Source organism: Vigna unguiculata, chromosome 8 (assembly GCF_037176805.1).
Source record: "Vigna unguiculata cultivar grain cowpea cultivar isolate G323 ecotype 2 chromosome 8, ASM3717680v1, whole genome shotgun sequence".
Classification (NCBI taxonomy): Eukaryota; Viridiplantae; Streptophyta; class Magnoliopsida; order Fabales; family Fabaceae; genus Vigna; species Vigna unguiculata.
In genome coordinates this window covers 41052020-41068318 of record NC_140799.1, presented here as the reverse complement: position 1 = coordinate 41068318, position 16299 = coordinate 41052020, and the positions used below count along the sequence as shown (strand labels likewise).

General features: G+C 32.5%; 3 protein-coding genes across 7 annotated transcripts; 2 read left to right on the top strand and 1 right to left on the bottom strand.

The window, feature by feature from the left end:
- Positions 1 to 313: 313 nt before the first annotated feature.
- LOC114193689 (desmethyl-deoxy-podophyllotoxin synthase-like) lies at positions 314 to 2312 on the top strand. The gene is made up of 2 exons (XM_028083581.2): positions 314 to 1415; positions 1661 to 2312. The coding sequence occupies exons 1-2, from the start codon at positions 696 to 698 to the stop codon at positions 2270 to 2272; spliced, it is 1332 nt and encodes a 443-aa protein (XP_027939382.2). The 5' UTR covers positions 314 to 695; the 3' UTR covers positions 2273 to 2312.
- Positions 2313 to 3852: 1540 nt separating this feature from the next.
- LOC114195384 (uncharacterized) lies at positions 3853 to 6454 on the top strand. Of its 4 annotated transcripts, none has more exons than XM_085666051.1 (4): positions 3853 to 4911; positions 5541 to 5802; positions 5892 to 5921; positions 6082 to 6454. In XM_085666051.1, exons 1-3 carry the CDS (start codon positions 4038 to 4040, stop codon positions 5914 to 5916), a joined length of 1161 nt encoding a protein of 386 aa, XP_085522177.1. In that variant the 5' UTR covers positions 3853 to 4037; the 3' UTR covers positions 5917 to 5921; positions 6082 to 6454. The 4 variants fall into 4 exon arrangements, with proteins under 4 accessions (XP_085522177.1, XP_085522176.1, XP_027941637.2 ...); XM_085666050.1 differs by having other exon boundaries at positions 5889 to 5921; XM_028085836.2 differs by having other exon boundaries at positions 5892 to 6454.
- Positions 6455 to 7787: 1333 nt separating this feature from the next.
- Positions 7788 to 14564, bottom strand: LOC114194046 (uncharacterized). Of its 2 annotated transcripts, none has more exons than XM_028084081.2 (9): positions 14474 to 14564; positions 13364 to 14383; positions 12317 to 12559; positions 10882 to 10954; positions 9469 to 9739; positions 9169 to 9381; positions 8828 to 9094; positions 8176 to 8741; positions 7788 to 8083 (listed from the first exon to the last, which is right to left on the bottom strand). In XM_028084081.2, the coding sequence occupies exons 2-8, from the start codon at positions 14292 to 14294 to the stop codon at positions 8352 to 8354; spliced, it is 2388 nt and encodes a 795-aa protein (XP_027939882.2). In that variant the 5' UTR covers positions 14295 to 14383; positions 14474 to 14564; the 3' UTR covers positions 7788 to 8083; positions 8176 to 8351. The 2 variants fall into 2 exon arrangements, with proteins under 2 accessions (XP_027939882.2, XP_027939880.2); XM_028084079.2 differs by having other exon boundaries at positions 13364 to 14405; positions 14474 to 14556.
- Between the last annotated feature and the right edge of the window lie 1735 nt (positions 14565 to 16299).

The following is a 16299-nucleotide window of genomic DNA, read 5'->3' as shown; positions in this document are numbered from 1 at the left end:
ACGTGCCTTATTAACTCAAGTCAATGTTTATCTGATTACTGCTAAATAGAAATACTTTGAAAATTCAATATGGCAAAAAGTCGTGGTTGCAGCAGTTTGTGAATTTTTGCAGGGAAAATATACTATGACTTCAATTTTTAGATTCTTATTTTTTATTATCTTACATGTCATTAATTTAAAAGAAAAAGACGGTGATTCATTAAATTATTCATAATAAACTATCAGATAGTAAAAGATGAAATTCAAATAATGAAAGTTATAGTATATTTTTCTTTTTGCAGTGTCCATTTATCTTGTTAGTTTCCTTATTTCTAATCAGCAGCAATATGTTTTTTGCATTTTCTCATTAGCCAATCAAGCACCATGCTTTGAATCTCTGGTTAAATACTCAACATGTTCCCAGCCAAATCATACTTTTCTCCAAGCTTTTGTTTCTCTTCTCCTTAACAAGTTATCATAATCTTGATTCTTGATTCAGAAAGCCATTGGTTGAAAAATCTGAGAACCAACTACCTAGCATGGGGTTGGAGCTTCACATTTCCTTATCTACAATCCTTACTTTTTCCATCTTAGTGTTCATGCTGATCAACATATTCTGAAGATCAAAAACCAAGAACTCAAACTCTAAGTTGCCACCAGGGCCAAAGAAGCTACCCCTCATAGGGAACATACACCAAATTGGAACTCAGACTCATATGTCCCTAGCAACATTGGCACGTCAACATGGTCCACTCATGCATATGCAGCTGGGTGAGCTTTGCTGCATAGTGGTATCTTCAGCCGAAATGGCCAAAGAAGTGATGAACACACATGATATCATCTTTGCAAATAGGCCTCGTGTGCTTGCTGCTGATGTTATCACTTATGGCTCTAAGGGCATGACCTTCAGCCCCTATGGATCCTATTGGAGGCAGATGAGAAAGATTTGCACCATGGAACTACTAACACCGAAGCGTGTTGAATCCTTCAGATCGATCAGGCTACAAGAGTTGTCAGATTTTGTCAAGGAGATATCTTTGAGTGAAGGGTCACCTCTTAATCTCACTGAGAAGATGAATTCTCTGTCATATGGGCTTATATCACGCATTCTTTTTGGTAAAAGAACTGAAGATCAAGAGGCTTATGAGGAACATATGAAGGGTGTTGTTGAGACAGTTGGAGGGTTTTCTGCCTCTGATCTTTATCCTTCTATTGGAATTCTTCAAGTTATTACTGGGATTAGGACTAGAGTTGAGAAGATTCATCAAGGAATGGATAGGGTACTTCAGAACATTGTTAGAGATCACAGAGACAAAACTTTAGGGACTTTTGGTGAAGAAGATAGGGAAAATATAGTTGATGTTCTTTTAAGGCTTCAGAAAAATGGTGATCTTGAACACCCCCTATCAGACACTGTTGTCAAAGCAACCCTTATGGTATGTCTCTGTTAACAAACACTGAAATATTTCCAAGTATATAAAGTCAAATATTTTGTTCATATGATTGTTTCTTTCTGGTCTAGTTGATGATTGTTTGATACAGTCCAAGTATATCACATAATACAAGTTTTTGGACATGACAGTGTTGATTGAAATTTATTGAAGATAAACACATTATTTATCAGATGAACTTCAATGAAAATTGTTAGAAGAGTAACACAACATTGTGATATTTCTTTCAGGACCTATTCAGTGCAGGAAGTGACACTTCAGCAACAATAATGGATTGGGTAATGTCAGAACTGGTGAAGAACCCTGAGATGATGGAGAAAGTGCAAAGTGAGGTAAGAAGAATCTTTGATGGAAAAGGGTATGTGGATGAAACAGAGATTCATGAGCTGAAGTACTTGAGAGCTGTTATGAAAGAAACATTGCGTCTGCATCCACCTGTTCCATTGCTGCTTCCAAGGGAATGCAGTGAGAGATGTAAGATCAATGGTTATGAGATACCAGCCAAAAGCAAAGTGATTGTTAATGCATGGGCCATTGGGAGGGATCCCAATCACTGGAATGAAGCTGAGAAATTTGATCCTGAAAGGTTCCTTGAAAGCTCAATTGATTACAAAGGTGGTGAGTTTGAGTTCATTCCATTTGGAGCTGGAAGAAGGATATGCCCTGGCATCAATCTTGGCATTGTGAATGTTGAATTCTCACTTGCAAATTTGCTTTTCCATTTTGATTGGAAGTTGCCTCAAGGGATTAATAGGCCTCAAGACCTTGATATGACTGAATCCTTTGGGTTGACAATGAAAAGGAAACACGATTTGGTGTTGATTCCTATCACTCACCACTGAATTTGGATTCTGTACAGGATTTTATTATATTATTTTTTTACTGTGTTTTTAGAATTTGAATTTTTTATTGAATTTTGTTGTATTGTTTTTCTATTGTATCTCCATAATACACCGATTAACACTAATTTTAAAATTTTAAAATATATTAAAAAAATATTTATCCACATAATACAGTATCAAAAAAATCAGTTCTCACCGCTCACTTAAAAGTTTTAAAATGTCCAGATTCTTTACTGTGAATCAATCAAATATATCTATTTTCTTTTTTTTGTTAATTCTGCCACTTTATTCTTTAAGTTCTTTACTCATTCTTTCAAAAATAATTATTATTAATGTTGTTTTCACTTTAATTAACATAAGTGATCATTATTAAAGATCAAATATGAATATCTAGAGGTTTAGTAACAAGTTCTACAAAGTTGTACCATTGTCACTTCTCTTACTAAAATAATTTATAATTTCGATCTTTATATAAATGTATTCCTTTTGTCTCGTGAAAATATATTATTCAATCTGAACGTAGATTGAAAATAAAGAAAATCAACACTCGGTTATCAGTTATTATGCATTAATTTCATTTTAATTGTACAAAGGATCAACGTAAGAAGATAGCTTAAATAAGTTATTTCTCCGTTATACAATAATTATAATTTGAGATTTTTTTTCACTGTATTAAAAAATATTAATAAGTTGTATAATATGATTGTCAAGATTCGTGACAAAAGAAATGCTTTGAGGGAAAAAAATAGGAAAGTAAAATGAAATATTCCATTGAATAGTGAGAAAATTAATTATTTGATTTTTTCAGAAATTAAAATTGTAATTATTCTGAGACCGTAAAAGTGATTTTAAGGCGGAGAAATAAGAAATATTCAATTACAGCAAATTTGGTAGAAAAAACACACAGAATTTGTGAACTATTTTTTGTGATTGTAAGTATCCAATACTTACTTCTCCGTAAATACTATTATTGGAAACAAAATATTTAAATGATAAATCTTGCATCCGACCTCAATAACATTTTTCTCTCAGGTTTTAGTAATATTTTCTTTTTTCCTGTTTTGATTTTTATCATTTACTTACCTCTCTTAAATTACATGATCATTATACATTTTTTTAAGTTATTTTATTTGTATTTTTAAAGTATTTCTCAACGATAAACCCCAGAGAAGATACAAGAATAACTCACATACTTTTTAACGTTATTTTGGTAAGAAGGAAAAAAAAAATCAATATCATATATAAACATGTGGATTATGAAAGTTTAGACTTTTTTTCTTCAACATTTCTTATCTTACTGTGAAACTAAAATACAAAATTTCCAATATATATAATCTTCATTCATTATTTTAAAATATGTTTTCACTTTTTAAAAATAAACACTCTTTTGAGAAGGAATGAATATAAATTAGTCAAATTACATAAGAAATGCATGAGTTGGAGCAAAGAAACAAAAATGGTTAGTTGTCCTTTTTGTTTACCAAAGGTGTATAATTTCACATGCAACAGCAAAAGTTACTGATTCCAATACTTGAATTTTTGTTTTGGTTTATAGTGCAAAAGTTGTTGATTCGTCGTTCCATGTTCCACTTTTTTCACTTCATCTTCCTTCGTACGTTTCAAAATCACATTTCCTTTCTTCCTTCATACGTTTCAAATCACACTTCCTTTCTCCCTTCGTTTTCTCCCTTCGTCTTCTTCCTTCGTTTTCTCAACTTCCATTACCTTCACCCACAGAAAAAAGTCAGCGTCTTTTGGACTTCTCATGGCAGTTCAACCCAAAACCGAACCCGGGTCTTTTCATAGCTCCATTTTGACGACATCTGGAACACACTACAGCGAAACGAGTATCTCGGAGCTTGTGGCAGTTCTGCGTGTGGCGTATCAAGTTGAGGACTTTGATAAAGTGGAAGAACAACTCAAGAACAGGGAAGACAAGATGAGGGCGGAGATTGGGTCACTCCGAGAAAAGCTTGACTTGGAGAGACTCAACAGTATTGAAGTAGCAAAAAGACTGAAAATCAGAGAGGAGCAATGCAAAAAGGGGAAGCAAGCCCAGGAGAATTATGAGCTGCTGTTGAAGAGAATGAAAGAAAGTGGCTTGGATATGGAGGAGTTAAGGAAAAAGAACGTTACTTTAGAACGTGAAGTTTGTGAACTTAAGGAGTTGAAGAAAAAAATGGTAGAAGATGTCAAATGTGTGGCTGAACTAAGGACCAAGATCAGTAAGTTGGAGGAGGAGAAGGATGGGAACAAGAGTGCTCTTGATGCTCTCAACATGAAGAACACTGAATTGAAGGAAGAAGTTAAGAAGAATTTGACTGTCATAGAGAGGTTGAGGACTGACAATGATAAATTGACAGATGAGAAGCTCGAACGGAAGACATTATTTGAGTCTTTGGAGAAGAAATATGGTGAACTCTGTGCCAGTGTTGTGAAGTTGGAAGATGATATAAAGGTTTTGATGAGTGAAGGTGCCTCTGATTGTGGGAACACTGAAGTGGAGCCTAAACCTCAAGTTTCTTATGCTGTCAAAGATGAAGAGGTTATTGATGACTATGAGCTTGAAAATGACACTGGAGAGCATGTTCCTTTCCGGGCTCAGTCTGCCAAAAAAGGGAACAAGGATATTGCATCAGGTATGGAAATGAAATTCTGTTCTGTTTGTCTCTTGTTTCTATAATACAGATTTACATTCATATAATCTCCTTTAGAAATATTGAATTGGATCAAACTGAATAGCTTAATGTGCTTTGGTCATATTTCTTGATAGGTTCAGTCATTAGGATTTTATTGAGAGAAGTTAATAGCTATTGGCGAGGACCATGTTTTGGTGTAGTGAGGCTTGTAATTCTTGCTCAAACTGGTTAATAGGTGACCGAACCAGATATTATTAGAATACCAAAAAACTAATCATAGTTTGCAACTATTATTAGACACAATTTGTGAACTTACACTCCTCACATCATCTAATCTTGTTTATGAATATACACTCCTACACTCCTCACAATCATTAAAGTAACACATTTTGCTTTTTCCCATACAAACAAGATTGCATGTATCTGCTCTGAATTTGATGGAAGTATACATTTTTCATTACTCGAAGATCCCTTGGATGGATTTTTCAAGAAATACTGAGGCAACAACCAATATTTTACTTGTATTACAGAATCTACAGCTTTTTAGTGTCCTGTCTTTTGCCTGAAGTATACTGTTAAATAAGTTTTAACATATATTTCTTGTGTCTGCATGGGAAAAATCAAATTAGAAATGGAGGTCATAACCTTATCTGATGATGATGATGATGATGGGTGTCCAAATCAAGGATTGCATAGAGAAAAAGCTATTTCTCAAATTATGGGAGAAAATGAACATCCACAAAGGGTTGAAACGCTCACAAGAAAACGTGCTTCTGATATTCAGACTTCTTCCCGATCAACATCCAGTGATGATTTATATGAAATGGATAATCCACCTCTAAAGAGAGTTAAAACTTCGCCGGCAAGTTCTGATACATACACTTTGCCAGGGTAAATGAGACAATGTACTACGTAAATATCCTCACTATTTGTTTGGTTATATTGAAAACAACTAACTCAGCCTTTTGTTTGTCCAGCAGATACTTCCTCACTCGCAGAATCTAGAGCAGGTGCTTCTCTAGCCAATCTTTTATGTGAAACCTTAGATTAGTTCTTAGTTTAAAAATACTGGCTTCTTGAGATTGTATATGTAGCTCTGAGAGTTACACGTATTGTCTTTTGGAGTAAAAAATACTTTGCTACTAATTATGACTTTGTTCTATATGACAGATCTCTATTAAAGAATCAGACTCATCAAAGTTGAAGTTCTAGACTTTGTTTAAAGGATATGAGTACAGTGTAACTGTAACTCAGACCAACATGTTGGTCAGAAAGTTGGTGTTTATTCAATATACTTTTTGCATGACAAAATTCTAAACTATCTGCGTCAATGGGGCCAAGATATTCCTTTCCTCTGCAACATTTTGGCCTTCCCCCTCCCCTTTACATCCCTATCACATGTGACAGAGTGTTAAAAGGTATTGTGAAATGAACACTTCTATTTATATTTTCTGCTAACGGTTAACAAATAACACAAGACATTGGGAGCATTAATATACTTTCTTTGTACAATAAATTAATAAATGTCAACTTTATTCTGTTTTGTGTGTATGTAAAATTGTGATCGGAGAAAAAAAAGTAAGTATGATTAATTTTTAATTGAAAAATAGCTTTAATTGGGTTGAAGTGGTTATATAACACAATTTTACAATTTTATTAAACGATTTTATTATTTTATTATTTCATATGAAACTTTTGATCATCATTGGCGTGTCATAGATTATATCATCACATTATAATTAAGGAAAGAAACTACAAGAAAATAATAAAAAAAATAAAGACTACAATACAATAAAAACACTCTGTATTCTTTTGAAAAAAATTAATTTAATTAACTGTATTATTATTATTATTATTATTAAATGAATATGAAGGTTTTTTCCAATTAATTGCAATGTTTCAGCTTCAGATGTGCTCAAAAACTCATTTTTTGCATTTCTTCTACATTTTGCTACGTTAAATGTGTTTAAGTGTAATTAGTTTATTGATTTTCAAATTCCAACACATCCACACAAGAATCAGATAGGATTGTTAATAGTTAATTTCAACAACAAAATTGAACTAAACTGTTTACAACTGTAGATAACCATTTCTATATTATGGTATCTACATTATCCTTTCTTGAAACTAAAAATTAAATTAGCATTTCAATAAATGTTAATATTTCCTTAACAAATATATATGTTGAAGAAAAATAAAAATAAAAATAAAACAAGTGATAAAGATAAAGTTGTATCAATATCCTACTAGAAATTAATGAGTTGAACTTAAAATATATAAAAATCCAAGTAGATTGAAAAGTAGTTTACCCGAACTAAACTAAAAGTATAATTGAAACAAGTTTAACTAAATCAAATTATTAATTTAGTTAACTATATGTACCATTTTCAGCTAAACTAATTTATTTTTTAGAAACTAAAATAATTTTATTATTTAGACTACATTCTTATTATATAAAAGACTAATAAGAGAACTTATCATTACACTTTATTATCTTAAATTTATATATGAATTATTTTTTAACTCAAATTTACATACGATTTAATTTATTAATAATGAATAGCCACCAATATTTTATAGATTAATTCTATAACAATAAACTAACAAAAAAATTAACAGTTTAAAATGGGAAAAAACAAATCATTACTGAAACTTCAATTTTTCATAGATAAGAATATAGAAAGTGCTGTCATTTTTCGTGTAATATATCTATGCATTCTTAATATTAAAACAAATTTTAACAAGCAAATTTCACAACTTATGTTTATTAACTAAGCAACAGTTGAAAATTCAACCACCTACTTCAGCAGTAGCAGCCTAAAAAACAGAAAATTCAACACAATGATTGTATCACAAAAACACATATGAACACAACATATACTAAAGAAAACATATTATAATGCTTCAAAATAGCTATACATGTCTTAAACATTTCTAAGTTCTACAAATTTACATTCCCATATGATTGAAATATTCAAATACTTCCCACAAAAATTTCCAGATCATTCCTCTAATTTAAGTTAACTGACATGTTCTCATTCATCATTTTAAATAGGAAAGAAAACATCTCACTATATCTCTGGAAAGGAGGATGCAAAAGATTCAGCCAAAAAGTTATCAGCTCTTACAGTGTCACGGTAGAGAAGAACCCCTTTGCAAGGCTATCAGAATCCTAACCAAAAAATAATTAATTAATAACTGTAACCCATATATACAAATGATTCTTAACATTAATACACATATATATATAATTCAAGAGCATACCTTGTTTAATGTTACTGTAGGGGCCAAATAAAACAAGTCTTTCAAGGTTGTGTTGTTTGAACTTGATTAATGAAGCATCATAAACATCTTAAACCAGTGTCCTAACATAATCTTTTCACAATGGTGTGGAGTGGATAATATTGGATCCTCATTATAACTCATTCCAACTATTGGTGTCAGTGAGTCTTGTCCCTTGACGGGTCTACAACTACAGCAGCAGAATTTTCCATTGTGTTAACACGAGGAGCTAAAGGAGGGGACTGAGGTGCTTGTGAGGGGAGTGAGGAAGGATCAACTAAAGACATTTCCCGCATGACCTGCTCAGTGATTTGGGTCTTCAACCTCGCAGCTATTTGTTGTTCAATCTTTTCCAACTCCTCATGGCTCAGCGATGAAGCAGTGTGAACATGTGGAGAGGATGTTCCAAAATATTGTCGTATTCCCACACCTTTACCAGCTGTACGAACACAACCAGGATGCTCTGGACGTCCAATAGCAGTAGCCAGTATATCTTGACGTCCGGAGGGATGAAACATACCCTGTTTGGACTGCTTCTCCAGGGAATCCTGTAATCAACCAATTTATCATAAATACCTAAAGAATGTGCTTTTTTCAATAAGAACAAAGTTTAAAACTAGACTAGAAGACTTACAATGCGCTTAGCAATTTGAAGTGCTGATTCTGATGTGAATTGGCCTGATGATGTCATTCGAGCCCTCTTCCATTTAACGTGACGGGAAGGAGGAGAAGGGGGACTAGTGTTGGTCTGAGCCTCAATATCACATTCTGATGTCTGCTCTTCCCTTAATTTGATCTTTTCAGCCATCAATTTCTCCTCCAATAACTGATAACCTCCTCGAGATAACCGATGAGGAGTATCGTTCTTTTTTTGGATTTCTTGAGCTTTTTTTCTCTTTTTCTGTTATCAATTGTACACCATTTTACTTAATACAATTACTAACATTAACAAAACAATAATAAATTTGAATTTACCTCCCATGATGCATTAGACCGAGTCTGCACAAACTGCTTCCACGTATCTTCATCGATACCATATATATTGCATGGAGTCATTCCTCGGTTAATTTTGTCCTCATTCAAAGCCCATCGCGTAGTGAGGTAGGTTTTAAAGTGTCTCCACATGCTTGCAATTGAAGATAATGTCTTCCCCCTGACAGCTTCAGATGGTACTATCTCAAAGTGTGCCTACATACATAAATCAATTCCTATTGAATATACTTAATAAGAAGAATAAATGTATATAGGATAAACAACTTAAATCAAGTTTCTTACCAAAATATCCTCCCAAAGCAACTTCTTTGTTGACTCCTTCACGTGATCCCATGAAGGATGCAAAATCGACACCTTCTCACGTGCCAATGCACCTAAATAGCTAGTGAATGTGTCACGGTTCGGACCTGATGGCCTCCCTGTAGCTGCATCAATGTGGACTTGAAGTCTCTTTCCACTGATTCGTCTTGTCAAGTTCCTCAAACGTGTGCTGCCTCTAACCTTCTTAACTAAAACCTTAGTACCACTGTGAGAAGGTGGACCAGTCGAGTACCTGTACTACGCATTCAAATTTTCGTGGGTTAAACACACTAATTCGCATAATACAGTTAAGTACATATTTAAATGAAACATATATATGTGTATGCGTTGTATAAACAAACATGACTTAGATTGAAATATTCTCTAACATGTCTTCATCATGCTCAGTATGACTACCATTTACATCGTCTTTGTCTAGATTTAGGTCTCATCATCTCAGGCAAACTCAAAACAGATTTAGAAAACATTAAAACAAAGTTGTGAATTTTGGTTTTCTTGAAAATTTTAAATCTTTTGAAAATGGCATCCCTTTCAATTTTTGGGTTGAAAGGACCTAAAAAATTAGTTTTGAAAGATAAGTCTAAAATTCAGTGAAAGAAACCTTCCAAGTCTTCAAAATGAATTTTATATGCCTAAAAATAGGATTCAAGAAAGAAGTTTCACGTAAAAATTCATAGATTCATAATCTAAGCTTTTAGATCTTGAAAGAACTCATTTTTGGTAAAAATGAACCTACTAATATAAAATGTGTTGTGTAACTCTGATGGTCATTAGATTTAACGAACAACTAAAGTTTGGTGATATGAAGCTATGGAAAAAAAAAATTCTATACCAAAATCTCCCCTACGTAAAATGTTATCTAGGGCTAAAGTTAACCCTTTTTACAATTCTAGTAATTTTTATGTAACCTGAAACAACCATTTTTACCTTAGGTTTTTTTACGATAGTTTGAGTTTAACTAGTTTTATTTACTTATAATGTATTTACTTAAAACTAAACCATGCTTTCCAATTCTTATTGTCAGTTGCTTGTACGTAACTTTGAATGGGCTAGTTGCTTCAACAAACACATATTCACTCATTAATTGAATACGAAACAATTTTACAAAGAGAAATGTGAGGCTTAGTCCTCGATATTGCTCTCAGGATCAAATGTGATCCCCTATTTGACAACCACCTTTCACAAAAATCTGCCAAAAATTCGGCAACATAACATCTGTATTTGTCCATAACCAAAATTTTAAACACACAAAATGGCAACGAGTTAACACTCTTAGTCTTATAATTTAAAATGAACATTTCATCATAACATTCAATCAAAACATGCTGGATAAAAAAATTTCTTAAATAATAGAGAGAGGGTTTGAGGACCTACCTAAATTGGCATGATGGAGACAATGATGGTGAGGAAAACAAGGGAGTGTCCTGTGTGGGAGTTGCCAATGGTGCTAAACATGGAAGAATAATTAATATACATCATAGTGAAATTAAAAGTAACAATTATTAATTAAAGTCTCTTCTTTAGACACAAAATATCCTCAAGTAACGAAATTGTGTTTTAAATTGATTGTTCTAGACTGATGAGTTGAAATGATTATCAGTGACAAATGCCTCTTTAAACAGACTAAGGTTTTTCTATGCGAGAGAATAAGATATGTTACTCTTGTTTTTTATTTTTTCTTTTTTAAAATTCATTCTTGGGTGCCACACCATAGAGAAGAAAATGACAATCAAAAGAATCCAGCATTCAGAAGGAGGTTAAAGAGAGTGATGATGGTGAATTGATCATACCAAATACTCCCCTACGTGTGTTGAAAGCTGATCCTGACCTTGTTGTGGAACATGAGGGAGGTATACATAGATTGACTTTATCTTATTATCCCTTTTACTTGTATTTTACTATCTTTTTGTTGTGAAGATCTTATGTTTACTGCTATTATATATTAACTTTAGACATTCATGTAGCAGTATGCCCTAGAAAAAAGGATTACCCGGTATGGTCACAGCAGTTGACAAAACTAATGCACGAGTGTTACCCGGACAAGTTTTATGCAATTGCTAATTCAGCTGATGAATATGATAGTTGGGTTTTTTATGTTAGGATACTCTACTGTCCTTGTTCTAGCAGTTCCTAAGTTCCTACAGGGTTGGTCATTGCATACACACACACTCTCTCGATTCTAGCAGTTCCTAAGTTTCTATAGTTGATAGATGTGAATTAGTAAATTTACTAGAGAATTCAAATTCAATCGGACAATCCAAAGTCACAACAATTATATAAGTAGAAATATATATAAATAAACCAGGAATATGTTGAGATAAAAAGAATTATTTCAGCACTAAATGAAAGAAAGAGAAAAATACCTTAACAGAGGAAGAATATACAATTAATCTTACCTACATCTTCAAACACTAACATAATAAGATGAGAAAGAAATAAACAAATCCTAATAGAGGAAAGAGAAGTGAAATAGAGGGAGATTTAGGACAATGGAATAAATTTTTTACTAAAATTTTACAACATGTTCGTCTGAGTTACACTGAACTTTATCCTTGAAACAAAGTCTCAAATCTGAGCTTTGAAGATGAACAAAAAAAGATAAAAATTTGATTAGGAGAGAAAACTGTACTTCAGATTTTCCAACAAATAACAGCCATTGAGCAAAGTCATACTTCTTGCCAATGTCATAATCATTCAGAAAGATATAAAGTGTGACTACCATAGCTAGATATACAATTCCAACAAGCTGATATTTTTAAACTAAGAACTAATCTAAACTTTTACATATAATATTGATTAGAGAACTTACTTCTCTTTACAGGGAGATTTTCTTTTTCAAATAAATCAGCAGAGGATGTAGATGTGGAAGTAGAAGCCTGAATATCAGAAGCACGTCTTCTTTTGATCATTTCAACCCTTTGTGGATGTTCATTTTCTTCAATTATTTGAGAAATAACTTTCTCTCCATGCAATCCTTGTGATGTGTACTTATCATCATCATCATCATCATCACTTAGGTCCACGATCTCCTTTTCCAATTTGAATTTTACCCCTGCATGTACAAAGAATATGTGTTAAAACTTAACATTATTTTGTTAACATTATATACTTCAGTCAAAAGCTAGGAGAATAAATAGTAGATTCTGGAATACAAGTAAAAATTTGATGTGGTCTCCGCATTTCTTGAAAAATTCAGCCTCGGGCTCTTCAAGTAATTAACACCGTATACTTTGATCAAATTCAGAGCAGATACATGTAATCTTGATTTATGGATAAACAAAATAAGCTACCCTTATTGCCTGCTTCTGTTTGCTCTTTCTTTTGTTCTTATTGAAAGAAAAAGTTATCAGGAGAAAGGAAGAAAACCCAAAAGAGATGATTTGCGGTTTTCTAAGGGAACAAAATATAATAGAACATAAAGCAGAAGAAAACATCAATGTTATGATTTAAAATTAGGACCCTCAAATTTTATAGATGACCAGGACTCTACAACAAGTCAAGCCATGATATTGTTACTTCAAGAACAAGATTGGATGATGTGAGGAGTGTATGTTCTTAAACTCTGATGATTTTTTTAGTATTTTAATATAATCTGGTCCAGTCATCAATTAATCCAGTTTGAGCAAGAATTGCTTGCCTCACCACACCCTTTCAATTAATATACTAAAACATGGTTCTCGCCAATAGCCATTTCCTTCTCTCAAAACGTCGGCATGGTTCAGGGTAAGAAATATGACTAAAGTGTATTAATCAACTCAGTGTGATCCAATTAAATATCTTAAAGGATATAATATAGATGTAAATCTGTACTACAGAAGTAAGAGATGCAAAGAGAACAGAACTTTCATTTCCATACCTAATGCACCTACAGCATCCTCCTTGTTCCCTTTTTTGGGAGACTGAGCATTGCCAATATCAACAGAGCAATGAGTATCTTCATCCCCTTGTAAAGGAACAGGTCCCCCCGTGTCATTTTCAAGCTCGTAGTCACTAACATCCTTTTCATCTTTGACAGCGAAAGAAACTCCAAGATTAGGCTCCACTTCAGTGTTCCCACGATGAGACGCATCTTCACTGATCAAAGGCATAGTACTCTCTTCCAACTTCACATCATGGACACAGAATTTACTATATTTCCTCTCCATAGATTCAAATAATGTCTTAAGTCCGTGTTTCTCGTCTGTCAGTTTACCAATTTCATTCCTCAACCCCTCTATGACAGTCAAATTCTTCTTAAATGCTTCCTCCAATTCAATGTTCTTCATGTTAAGGACATCCAGAGCATTCTTGTCCCCAACCTTCTCCTCCTTCAACACACGGATCGTGTCCCTTAGTTCAGCAACAGATTTCATCTCATCTAGCATTATTTTCCTGAACTCCTTCAGCTCACACACTTCACGTTCTAAAGCAAAGTTCTTTTTCCTTAACTCTTCGATAGCATGTTTTTCAACCAAGCCACCTGTTTTCACTTCCTTCAACAATTGCTCATAATTCTCCTGGGCTCTCTTCCCCTTCTCACATTGCACCTCTCTGATTTTTGGTCTTTCGACTTCAATTCTCTTGAGCCTCTCCAGCTCAATCTTCTCCCCGAGTGACCCAATCTCCGCCCTAAGATTTGATTCCCTCGTTACCAACTCTTGCTCAATTTTATCAAAATCCTCAATTTTATACGCAATACGCAGCACAGAAACTAGCTCGGATATGCTCATTTCACCGTATTCTCTTTTATTGGAGGTAGGAATGGACCTAGGCAAGGACCCAGGTTCAGTTTTGGGTTGAAATGCCATAAGAGATCCAAAAGACGCAAACTTTTTTTGTGAGGAAAACTAAGGAAGAATGTGCTACTACGTTGCCTCCTCTGGTGCAAGTAAATTTGCTACCAAGAAATTGAATTTGAGCTGCATAACGAGTGTTTGTTTTCAGATAAGAGAATGAAAGAATAAAGGAAGTGTCATTTGAAACGTACCTGCTGTGTTTTGATTTTGATGATGCTGGTTTTGATCAGAACCAAAAAGTCTGTGTTAGCCAGCGAAGAATAGGGAAGAAGATAAAACGCGGGAACGAAAAGAAGGTGAATTTGTAGCAGTTGACAAAGTTAAGTATATGTCTCACAAAATTAAGTATTAATTAAATACATTTTATTTTGTGACAGGCTTCTTCTATCCTATAATAATTATAATTTAAAATAAAAATATTGACATTCTAATGTTTATTTTTCTATTACGTCACATTCTTCTTCTATCCTACCCTGATATAATTACAAAAAAATTATTGACATTTTCATTTTTAATACAACGTTTTTTTCTTTCTCTTTTAAAGTTATTCTCAAATTAATTTCTCTATGTGAAAATAATACATCTATATGGTATGGAAACAATAGTAAACTATTGGAAGGGAGGGAGAAGTAATTTTGATTGGACAATATTTTTACATATGATTAAAATTATTTTATATAAAAGAGACTTGGAAAGTTGAACATAGTTTTGACTGAATTTATATTAATTAAATATGTGATACAAATGAGATAAAATAGAGTAATTTCTTAATTATAATTGTGTTTATTATATTTAATAGTCCCGCATTATTTAATATTTGATAGTCCAACATTATTTAATAATTTAAATATATTTTTCTCTTTTAATTTTTAAAATAAATATTAAATAGAAATTCTACACCTTTTTAAATTCGGTGATTGTGAAGTAGAAGGAAACAAATTGTACATTTTCATCACTTCAAACAATGGATATAATAATTATTGTGAAGGTATAATAAGTGTGCAATGAATAAAAATTTCAAAGTAATATATAAATTTGATTTATTTTTCAGTTTAATTTAGTTTGGGTAAACTAATCTTTTAATTTATTTGTTTTGATATATTTTAATTATGTAGAAAATTAATGGAGTGCAGGAAGCACTTGCCTACAATTGGATATATTTCATGGACCAGATTTAAAAAGCGTTGGACCGATTTACTTAGTCAGCCCAACATCTTAAACACATTTTTTTTTTTATCTTTTTCAAATGCAATAATGATTGTATCATTAAAATTTCACAATAGTCAATTAAATTTCTTATATTGTAATTAGAAAATTGTTTTAAATATTATTTTTTATTATAAAATTTTAGCAATTAAAAATTGAAGTATCAATATAGGTGATTAAGCCGGTTTGAAAAGTTTATAAAATGAAGTTTTCTTAGATAAGATATAGAGAGTGATGTCATTTTTCGTGTAATATATCCATGCATTTTTAATATTAAAACAAATTTTAACAAACAAAATTGGACAACTATTTATTAAATAAGCAACAATATTTCGGCAATAACCCACATAAAAAAAAAAACAGAACATTCAACACAATAATTGTAGCACCAAAACACAGCATACACTAAAGAAACAAGAAACATATTACATAATTGTTGACTAAAAGAAATGCACATTGTTATAATGCTTGGAAATAGCTGTACATGTCTTGAACATTTCTAACTTCTATAGATTTACATGCTCATTGTATGATTGAAATATTCAAATACTTCCCTAAAAAAAATTCGTTTAATATCACTGCTTGAACTTGATTAATGAGCATCTTAAACATCTTAAACCAGTGTCCTAACATAATCTTTTCACAATGGTGTGCAATGGATAATATAACATCCTCACTGATTATATATATTACCTGATAACTCCCTCCAGATAACAGGTGAAGAGTATGGTTCTTCTTTTGGATTTCTTGATTTTTTTTTTCTCTTTTTCTGCAATCAATTGTACACCATTGTACTTCATACAATTACTAA

What these genes read in the sequence shown, in the direction of transcription:
- LOC114194046 (XM_028084081.2), bottom strand. Translation starts at nt 14,294, where the DNA reads ATGGCATTTCAACCCAAAACTGAACCTGGGTCCTTGCCTAGGTCCATT. An exon ending in TCTCCATCATGCCAATTTAG is followed by an intron (nt 9,740 to 10,881) that starts GTAGGTCCTCAA and finishes TGCGTAGTACAG; the next exon opens with GTACTCGACTGGTCCACCTT. An exon ending in TGCTTTGGGAGGATATTTTG is followed by an intron (nt 9,382 to 9,468) that starts GTAAGAAACTTG and finishes TTATGTATGTAG; the next exon opens with GCACACTTTGAGATAGTACC.
- LOC114193689 (XM_028083581.2), top strand. Translation starts at nt 696, where the DNA reads ATGTCCCTAGCAACATTGGCACGTCAACATGGTCCACTCATGCATATG. An exon ending in TTGTCAAAGCAACCCTTATG is followed by an intron (nt 1,416 to 1,660) that starts GTATGTCTCTGT and finishes TATTTCTTTCAG; the next exon opens with GACCTATTCAGTGCAGGAAG.
- LOC114195384 (XM_085666050.1), top strand. Translation starts at nt 4,038, where the DNA reads ATGGCAGTTCAACCCAAAACCGAACCCGGGTCTTTTCATAGCTCCATT. An exon ending in GAACAAGGATATTGCATCAG is followed by an intron (nt 4,912 to 5,540) that starts GTATGGAAATGA and finishes AAATCAAATTAG; the next exon opens with AAATGGAGGTCATAACCTTA. An exon ending in GATACATACACTTTGCCAGG is followed by an intron (nt 5,803 to 5,888) that starts GTAAATGAGACA and finishes TTGTTTGTCCAG; the next exon opens with CAGATACTTCCTCACTCGCA.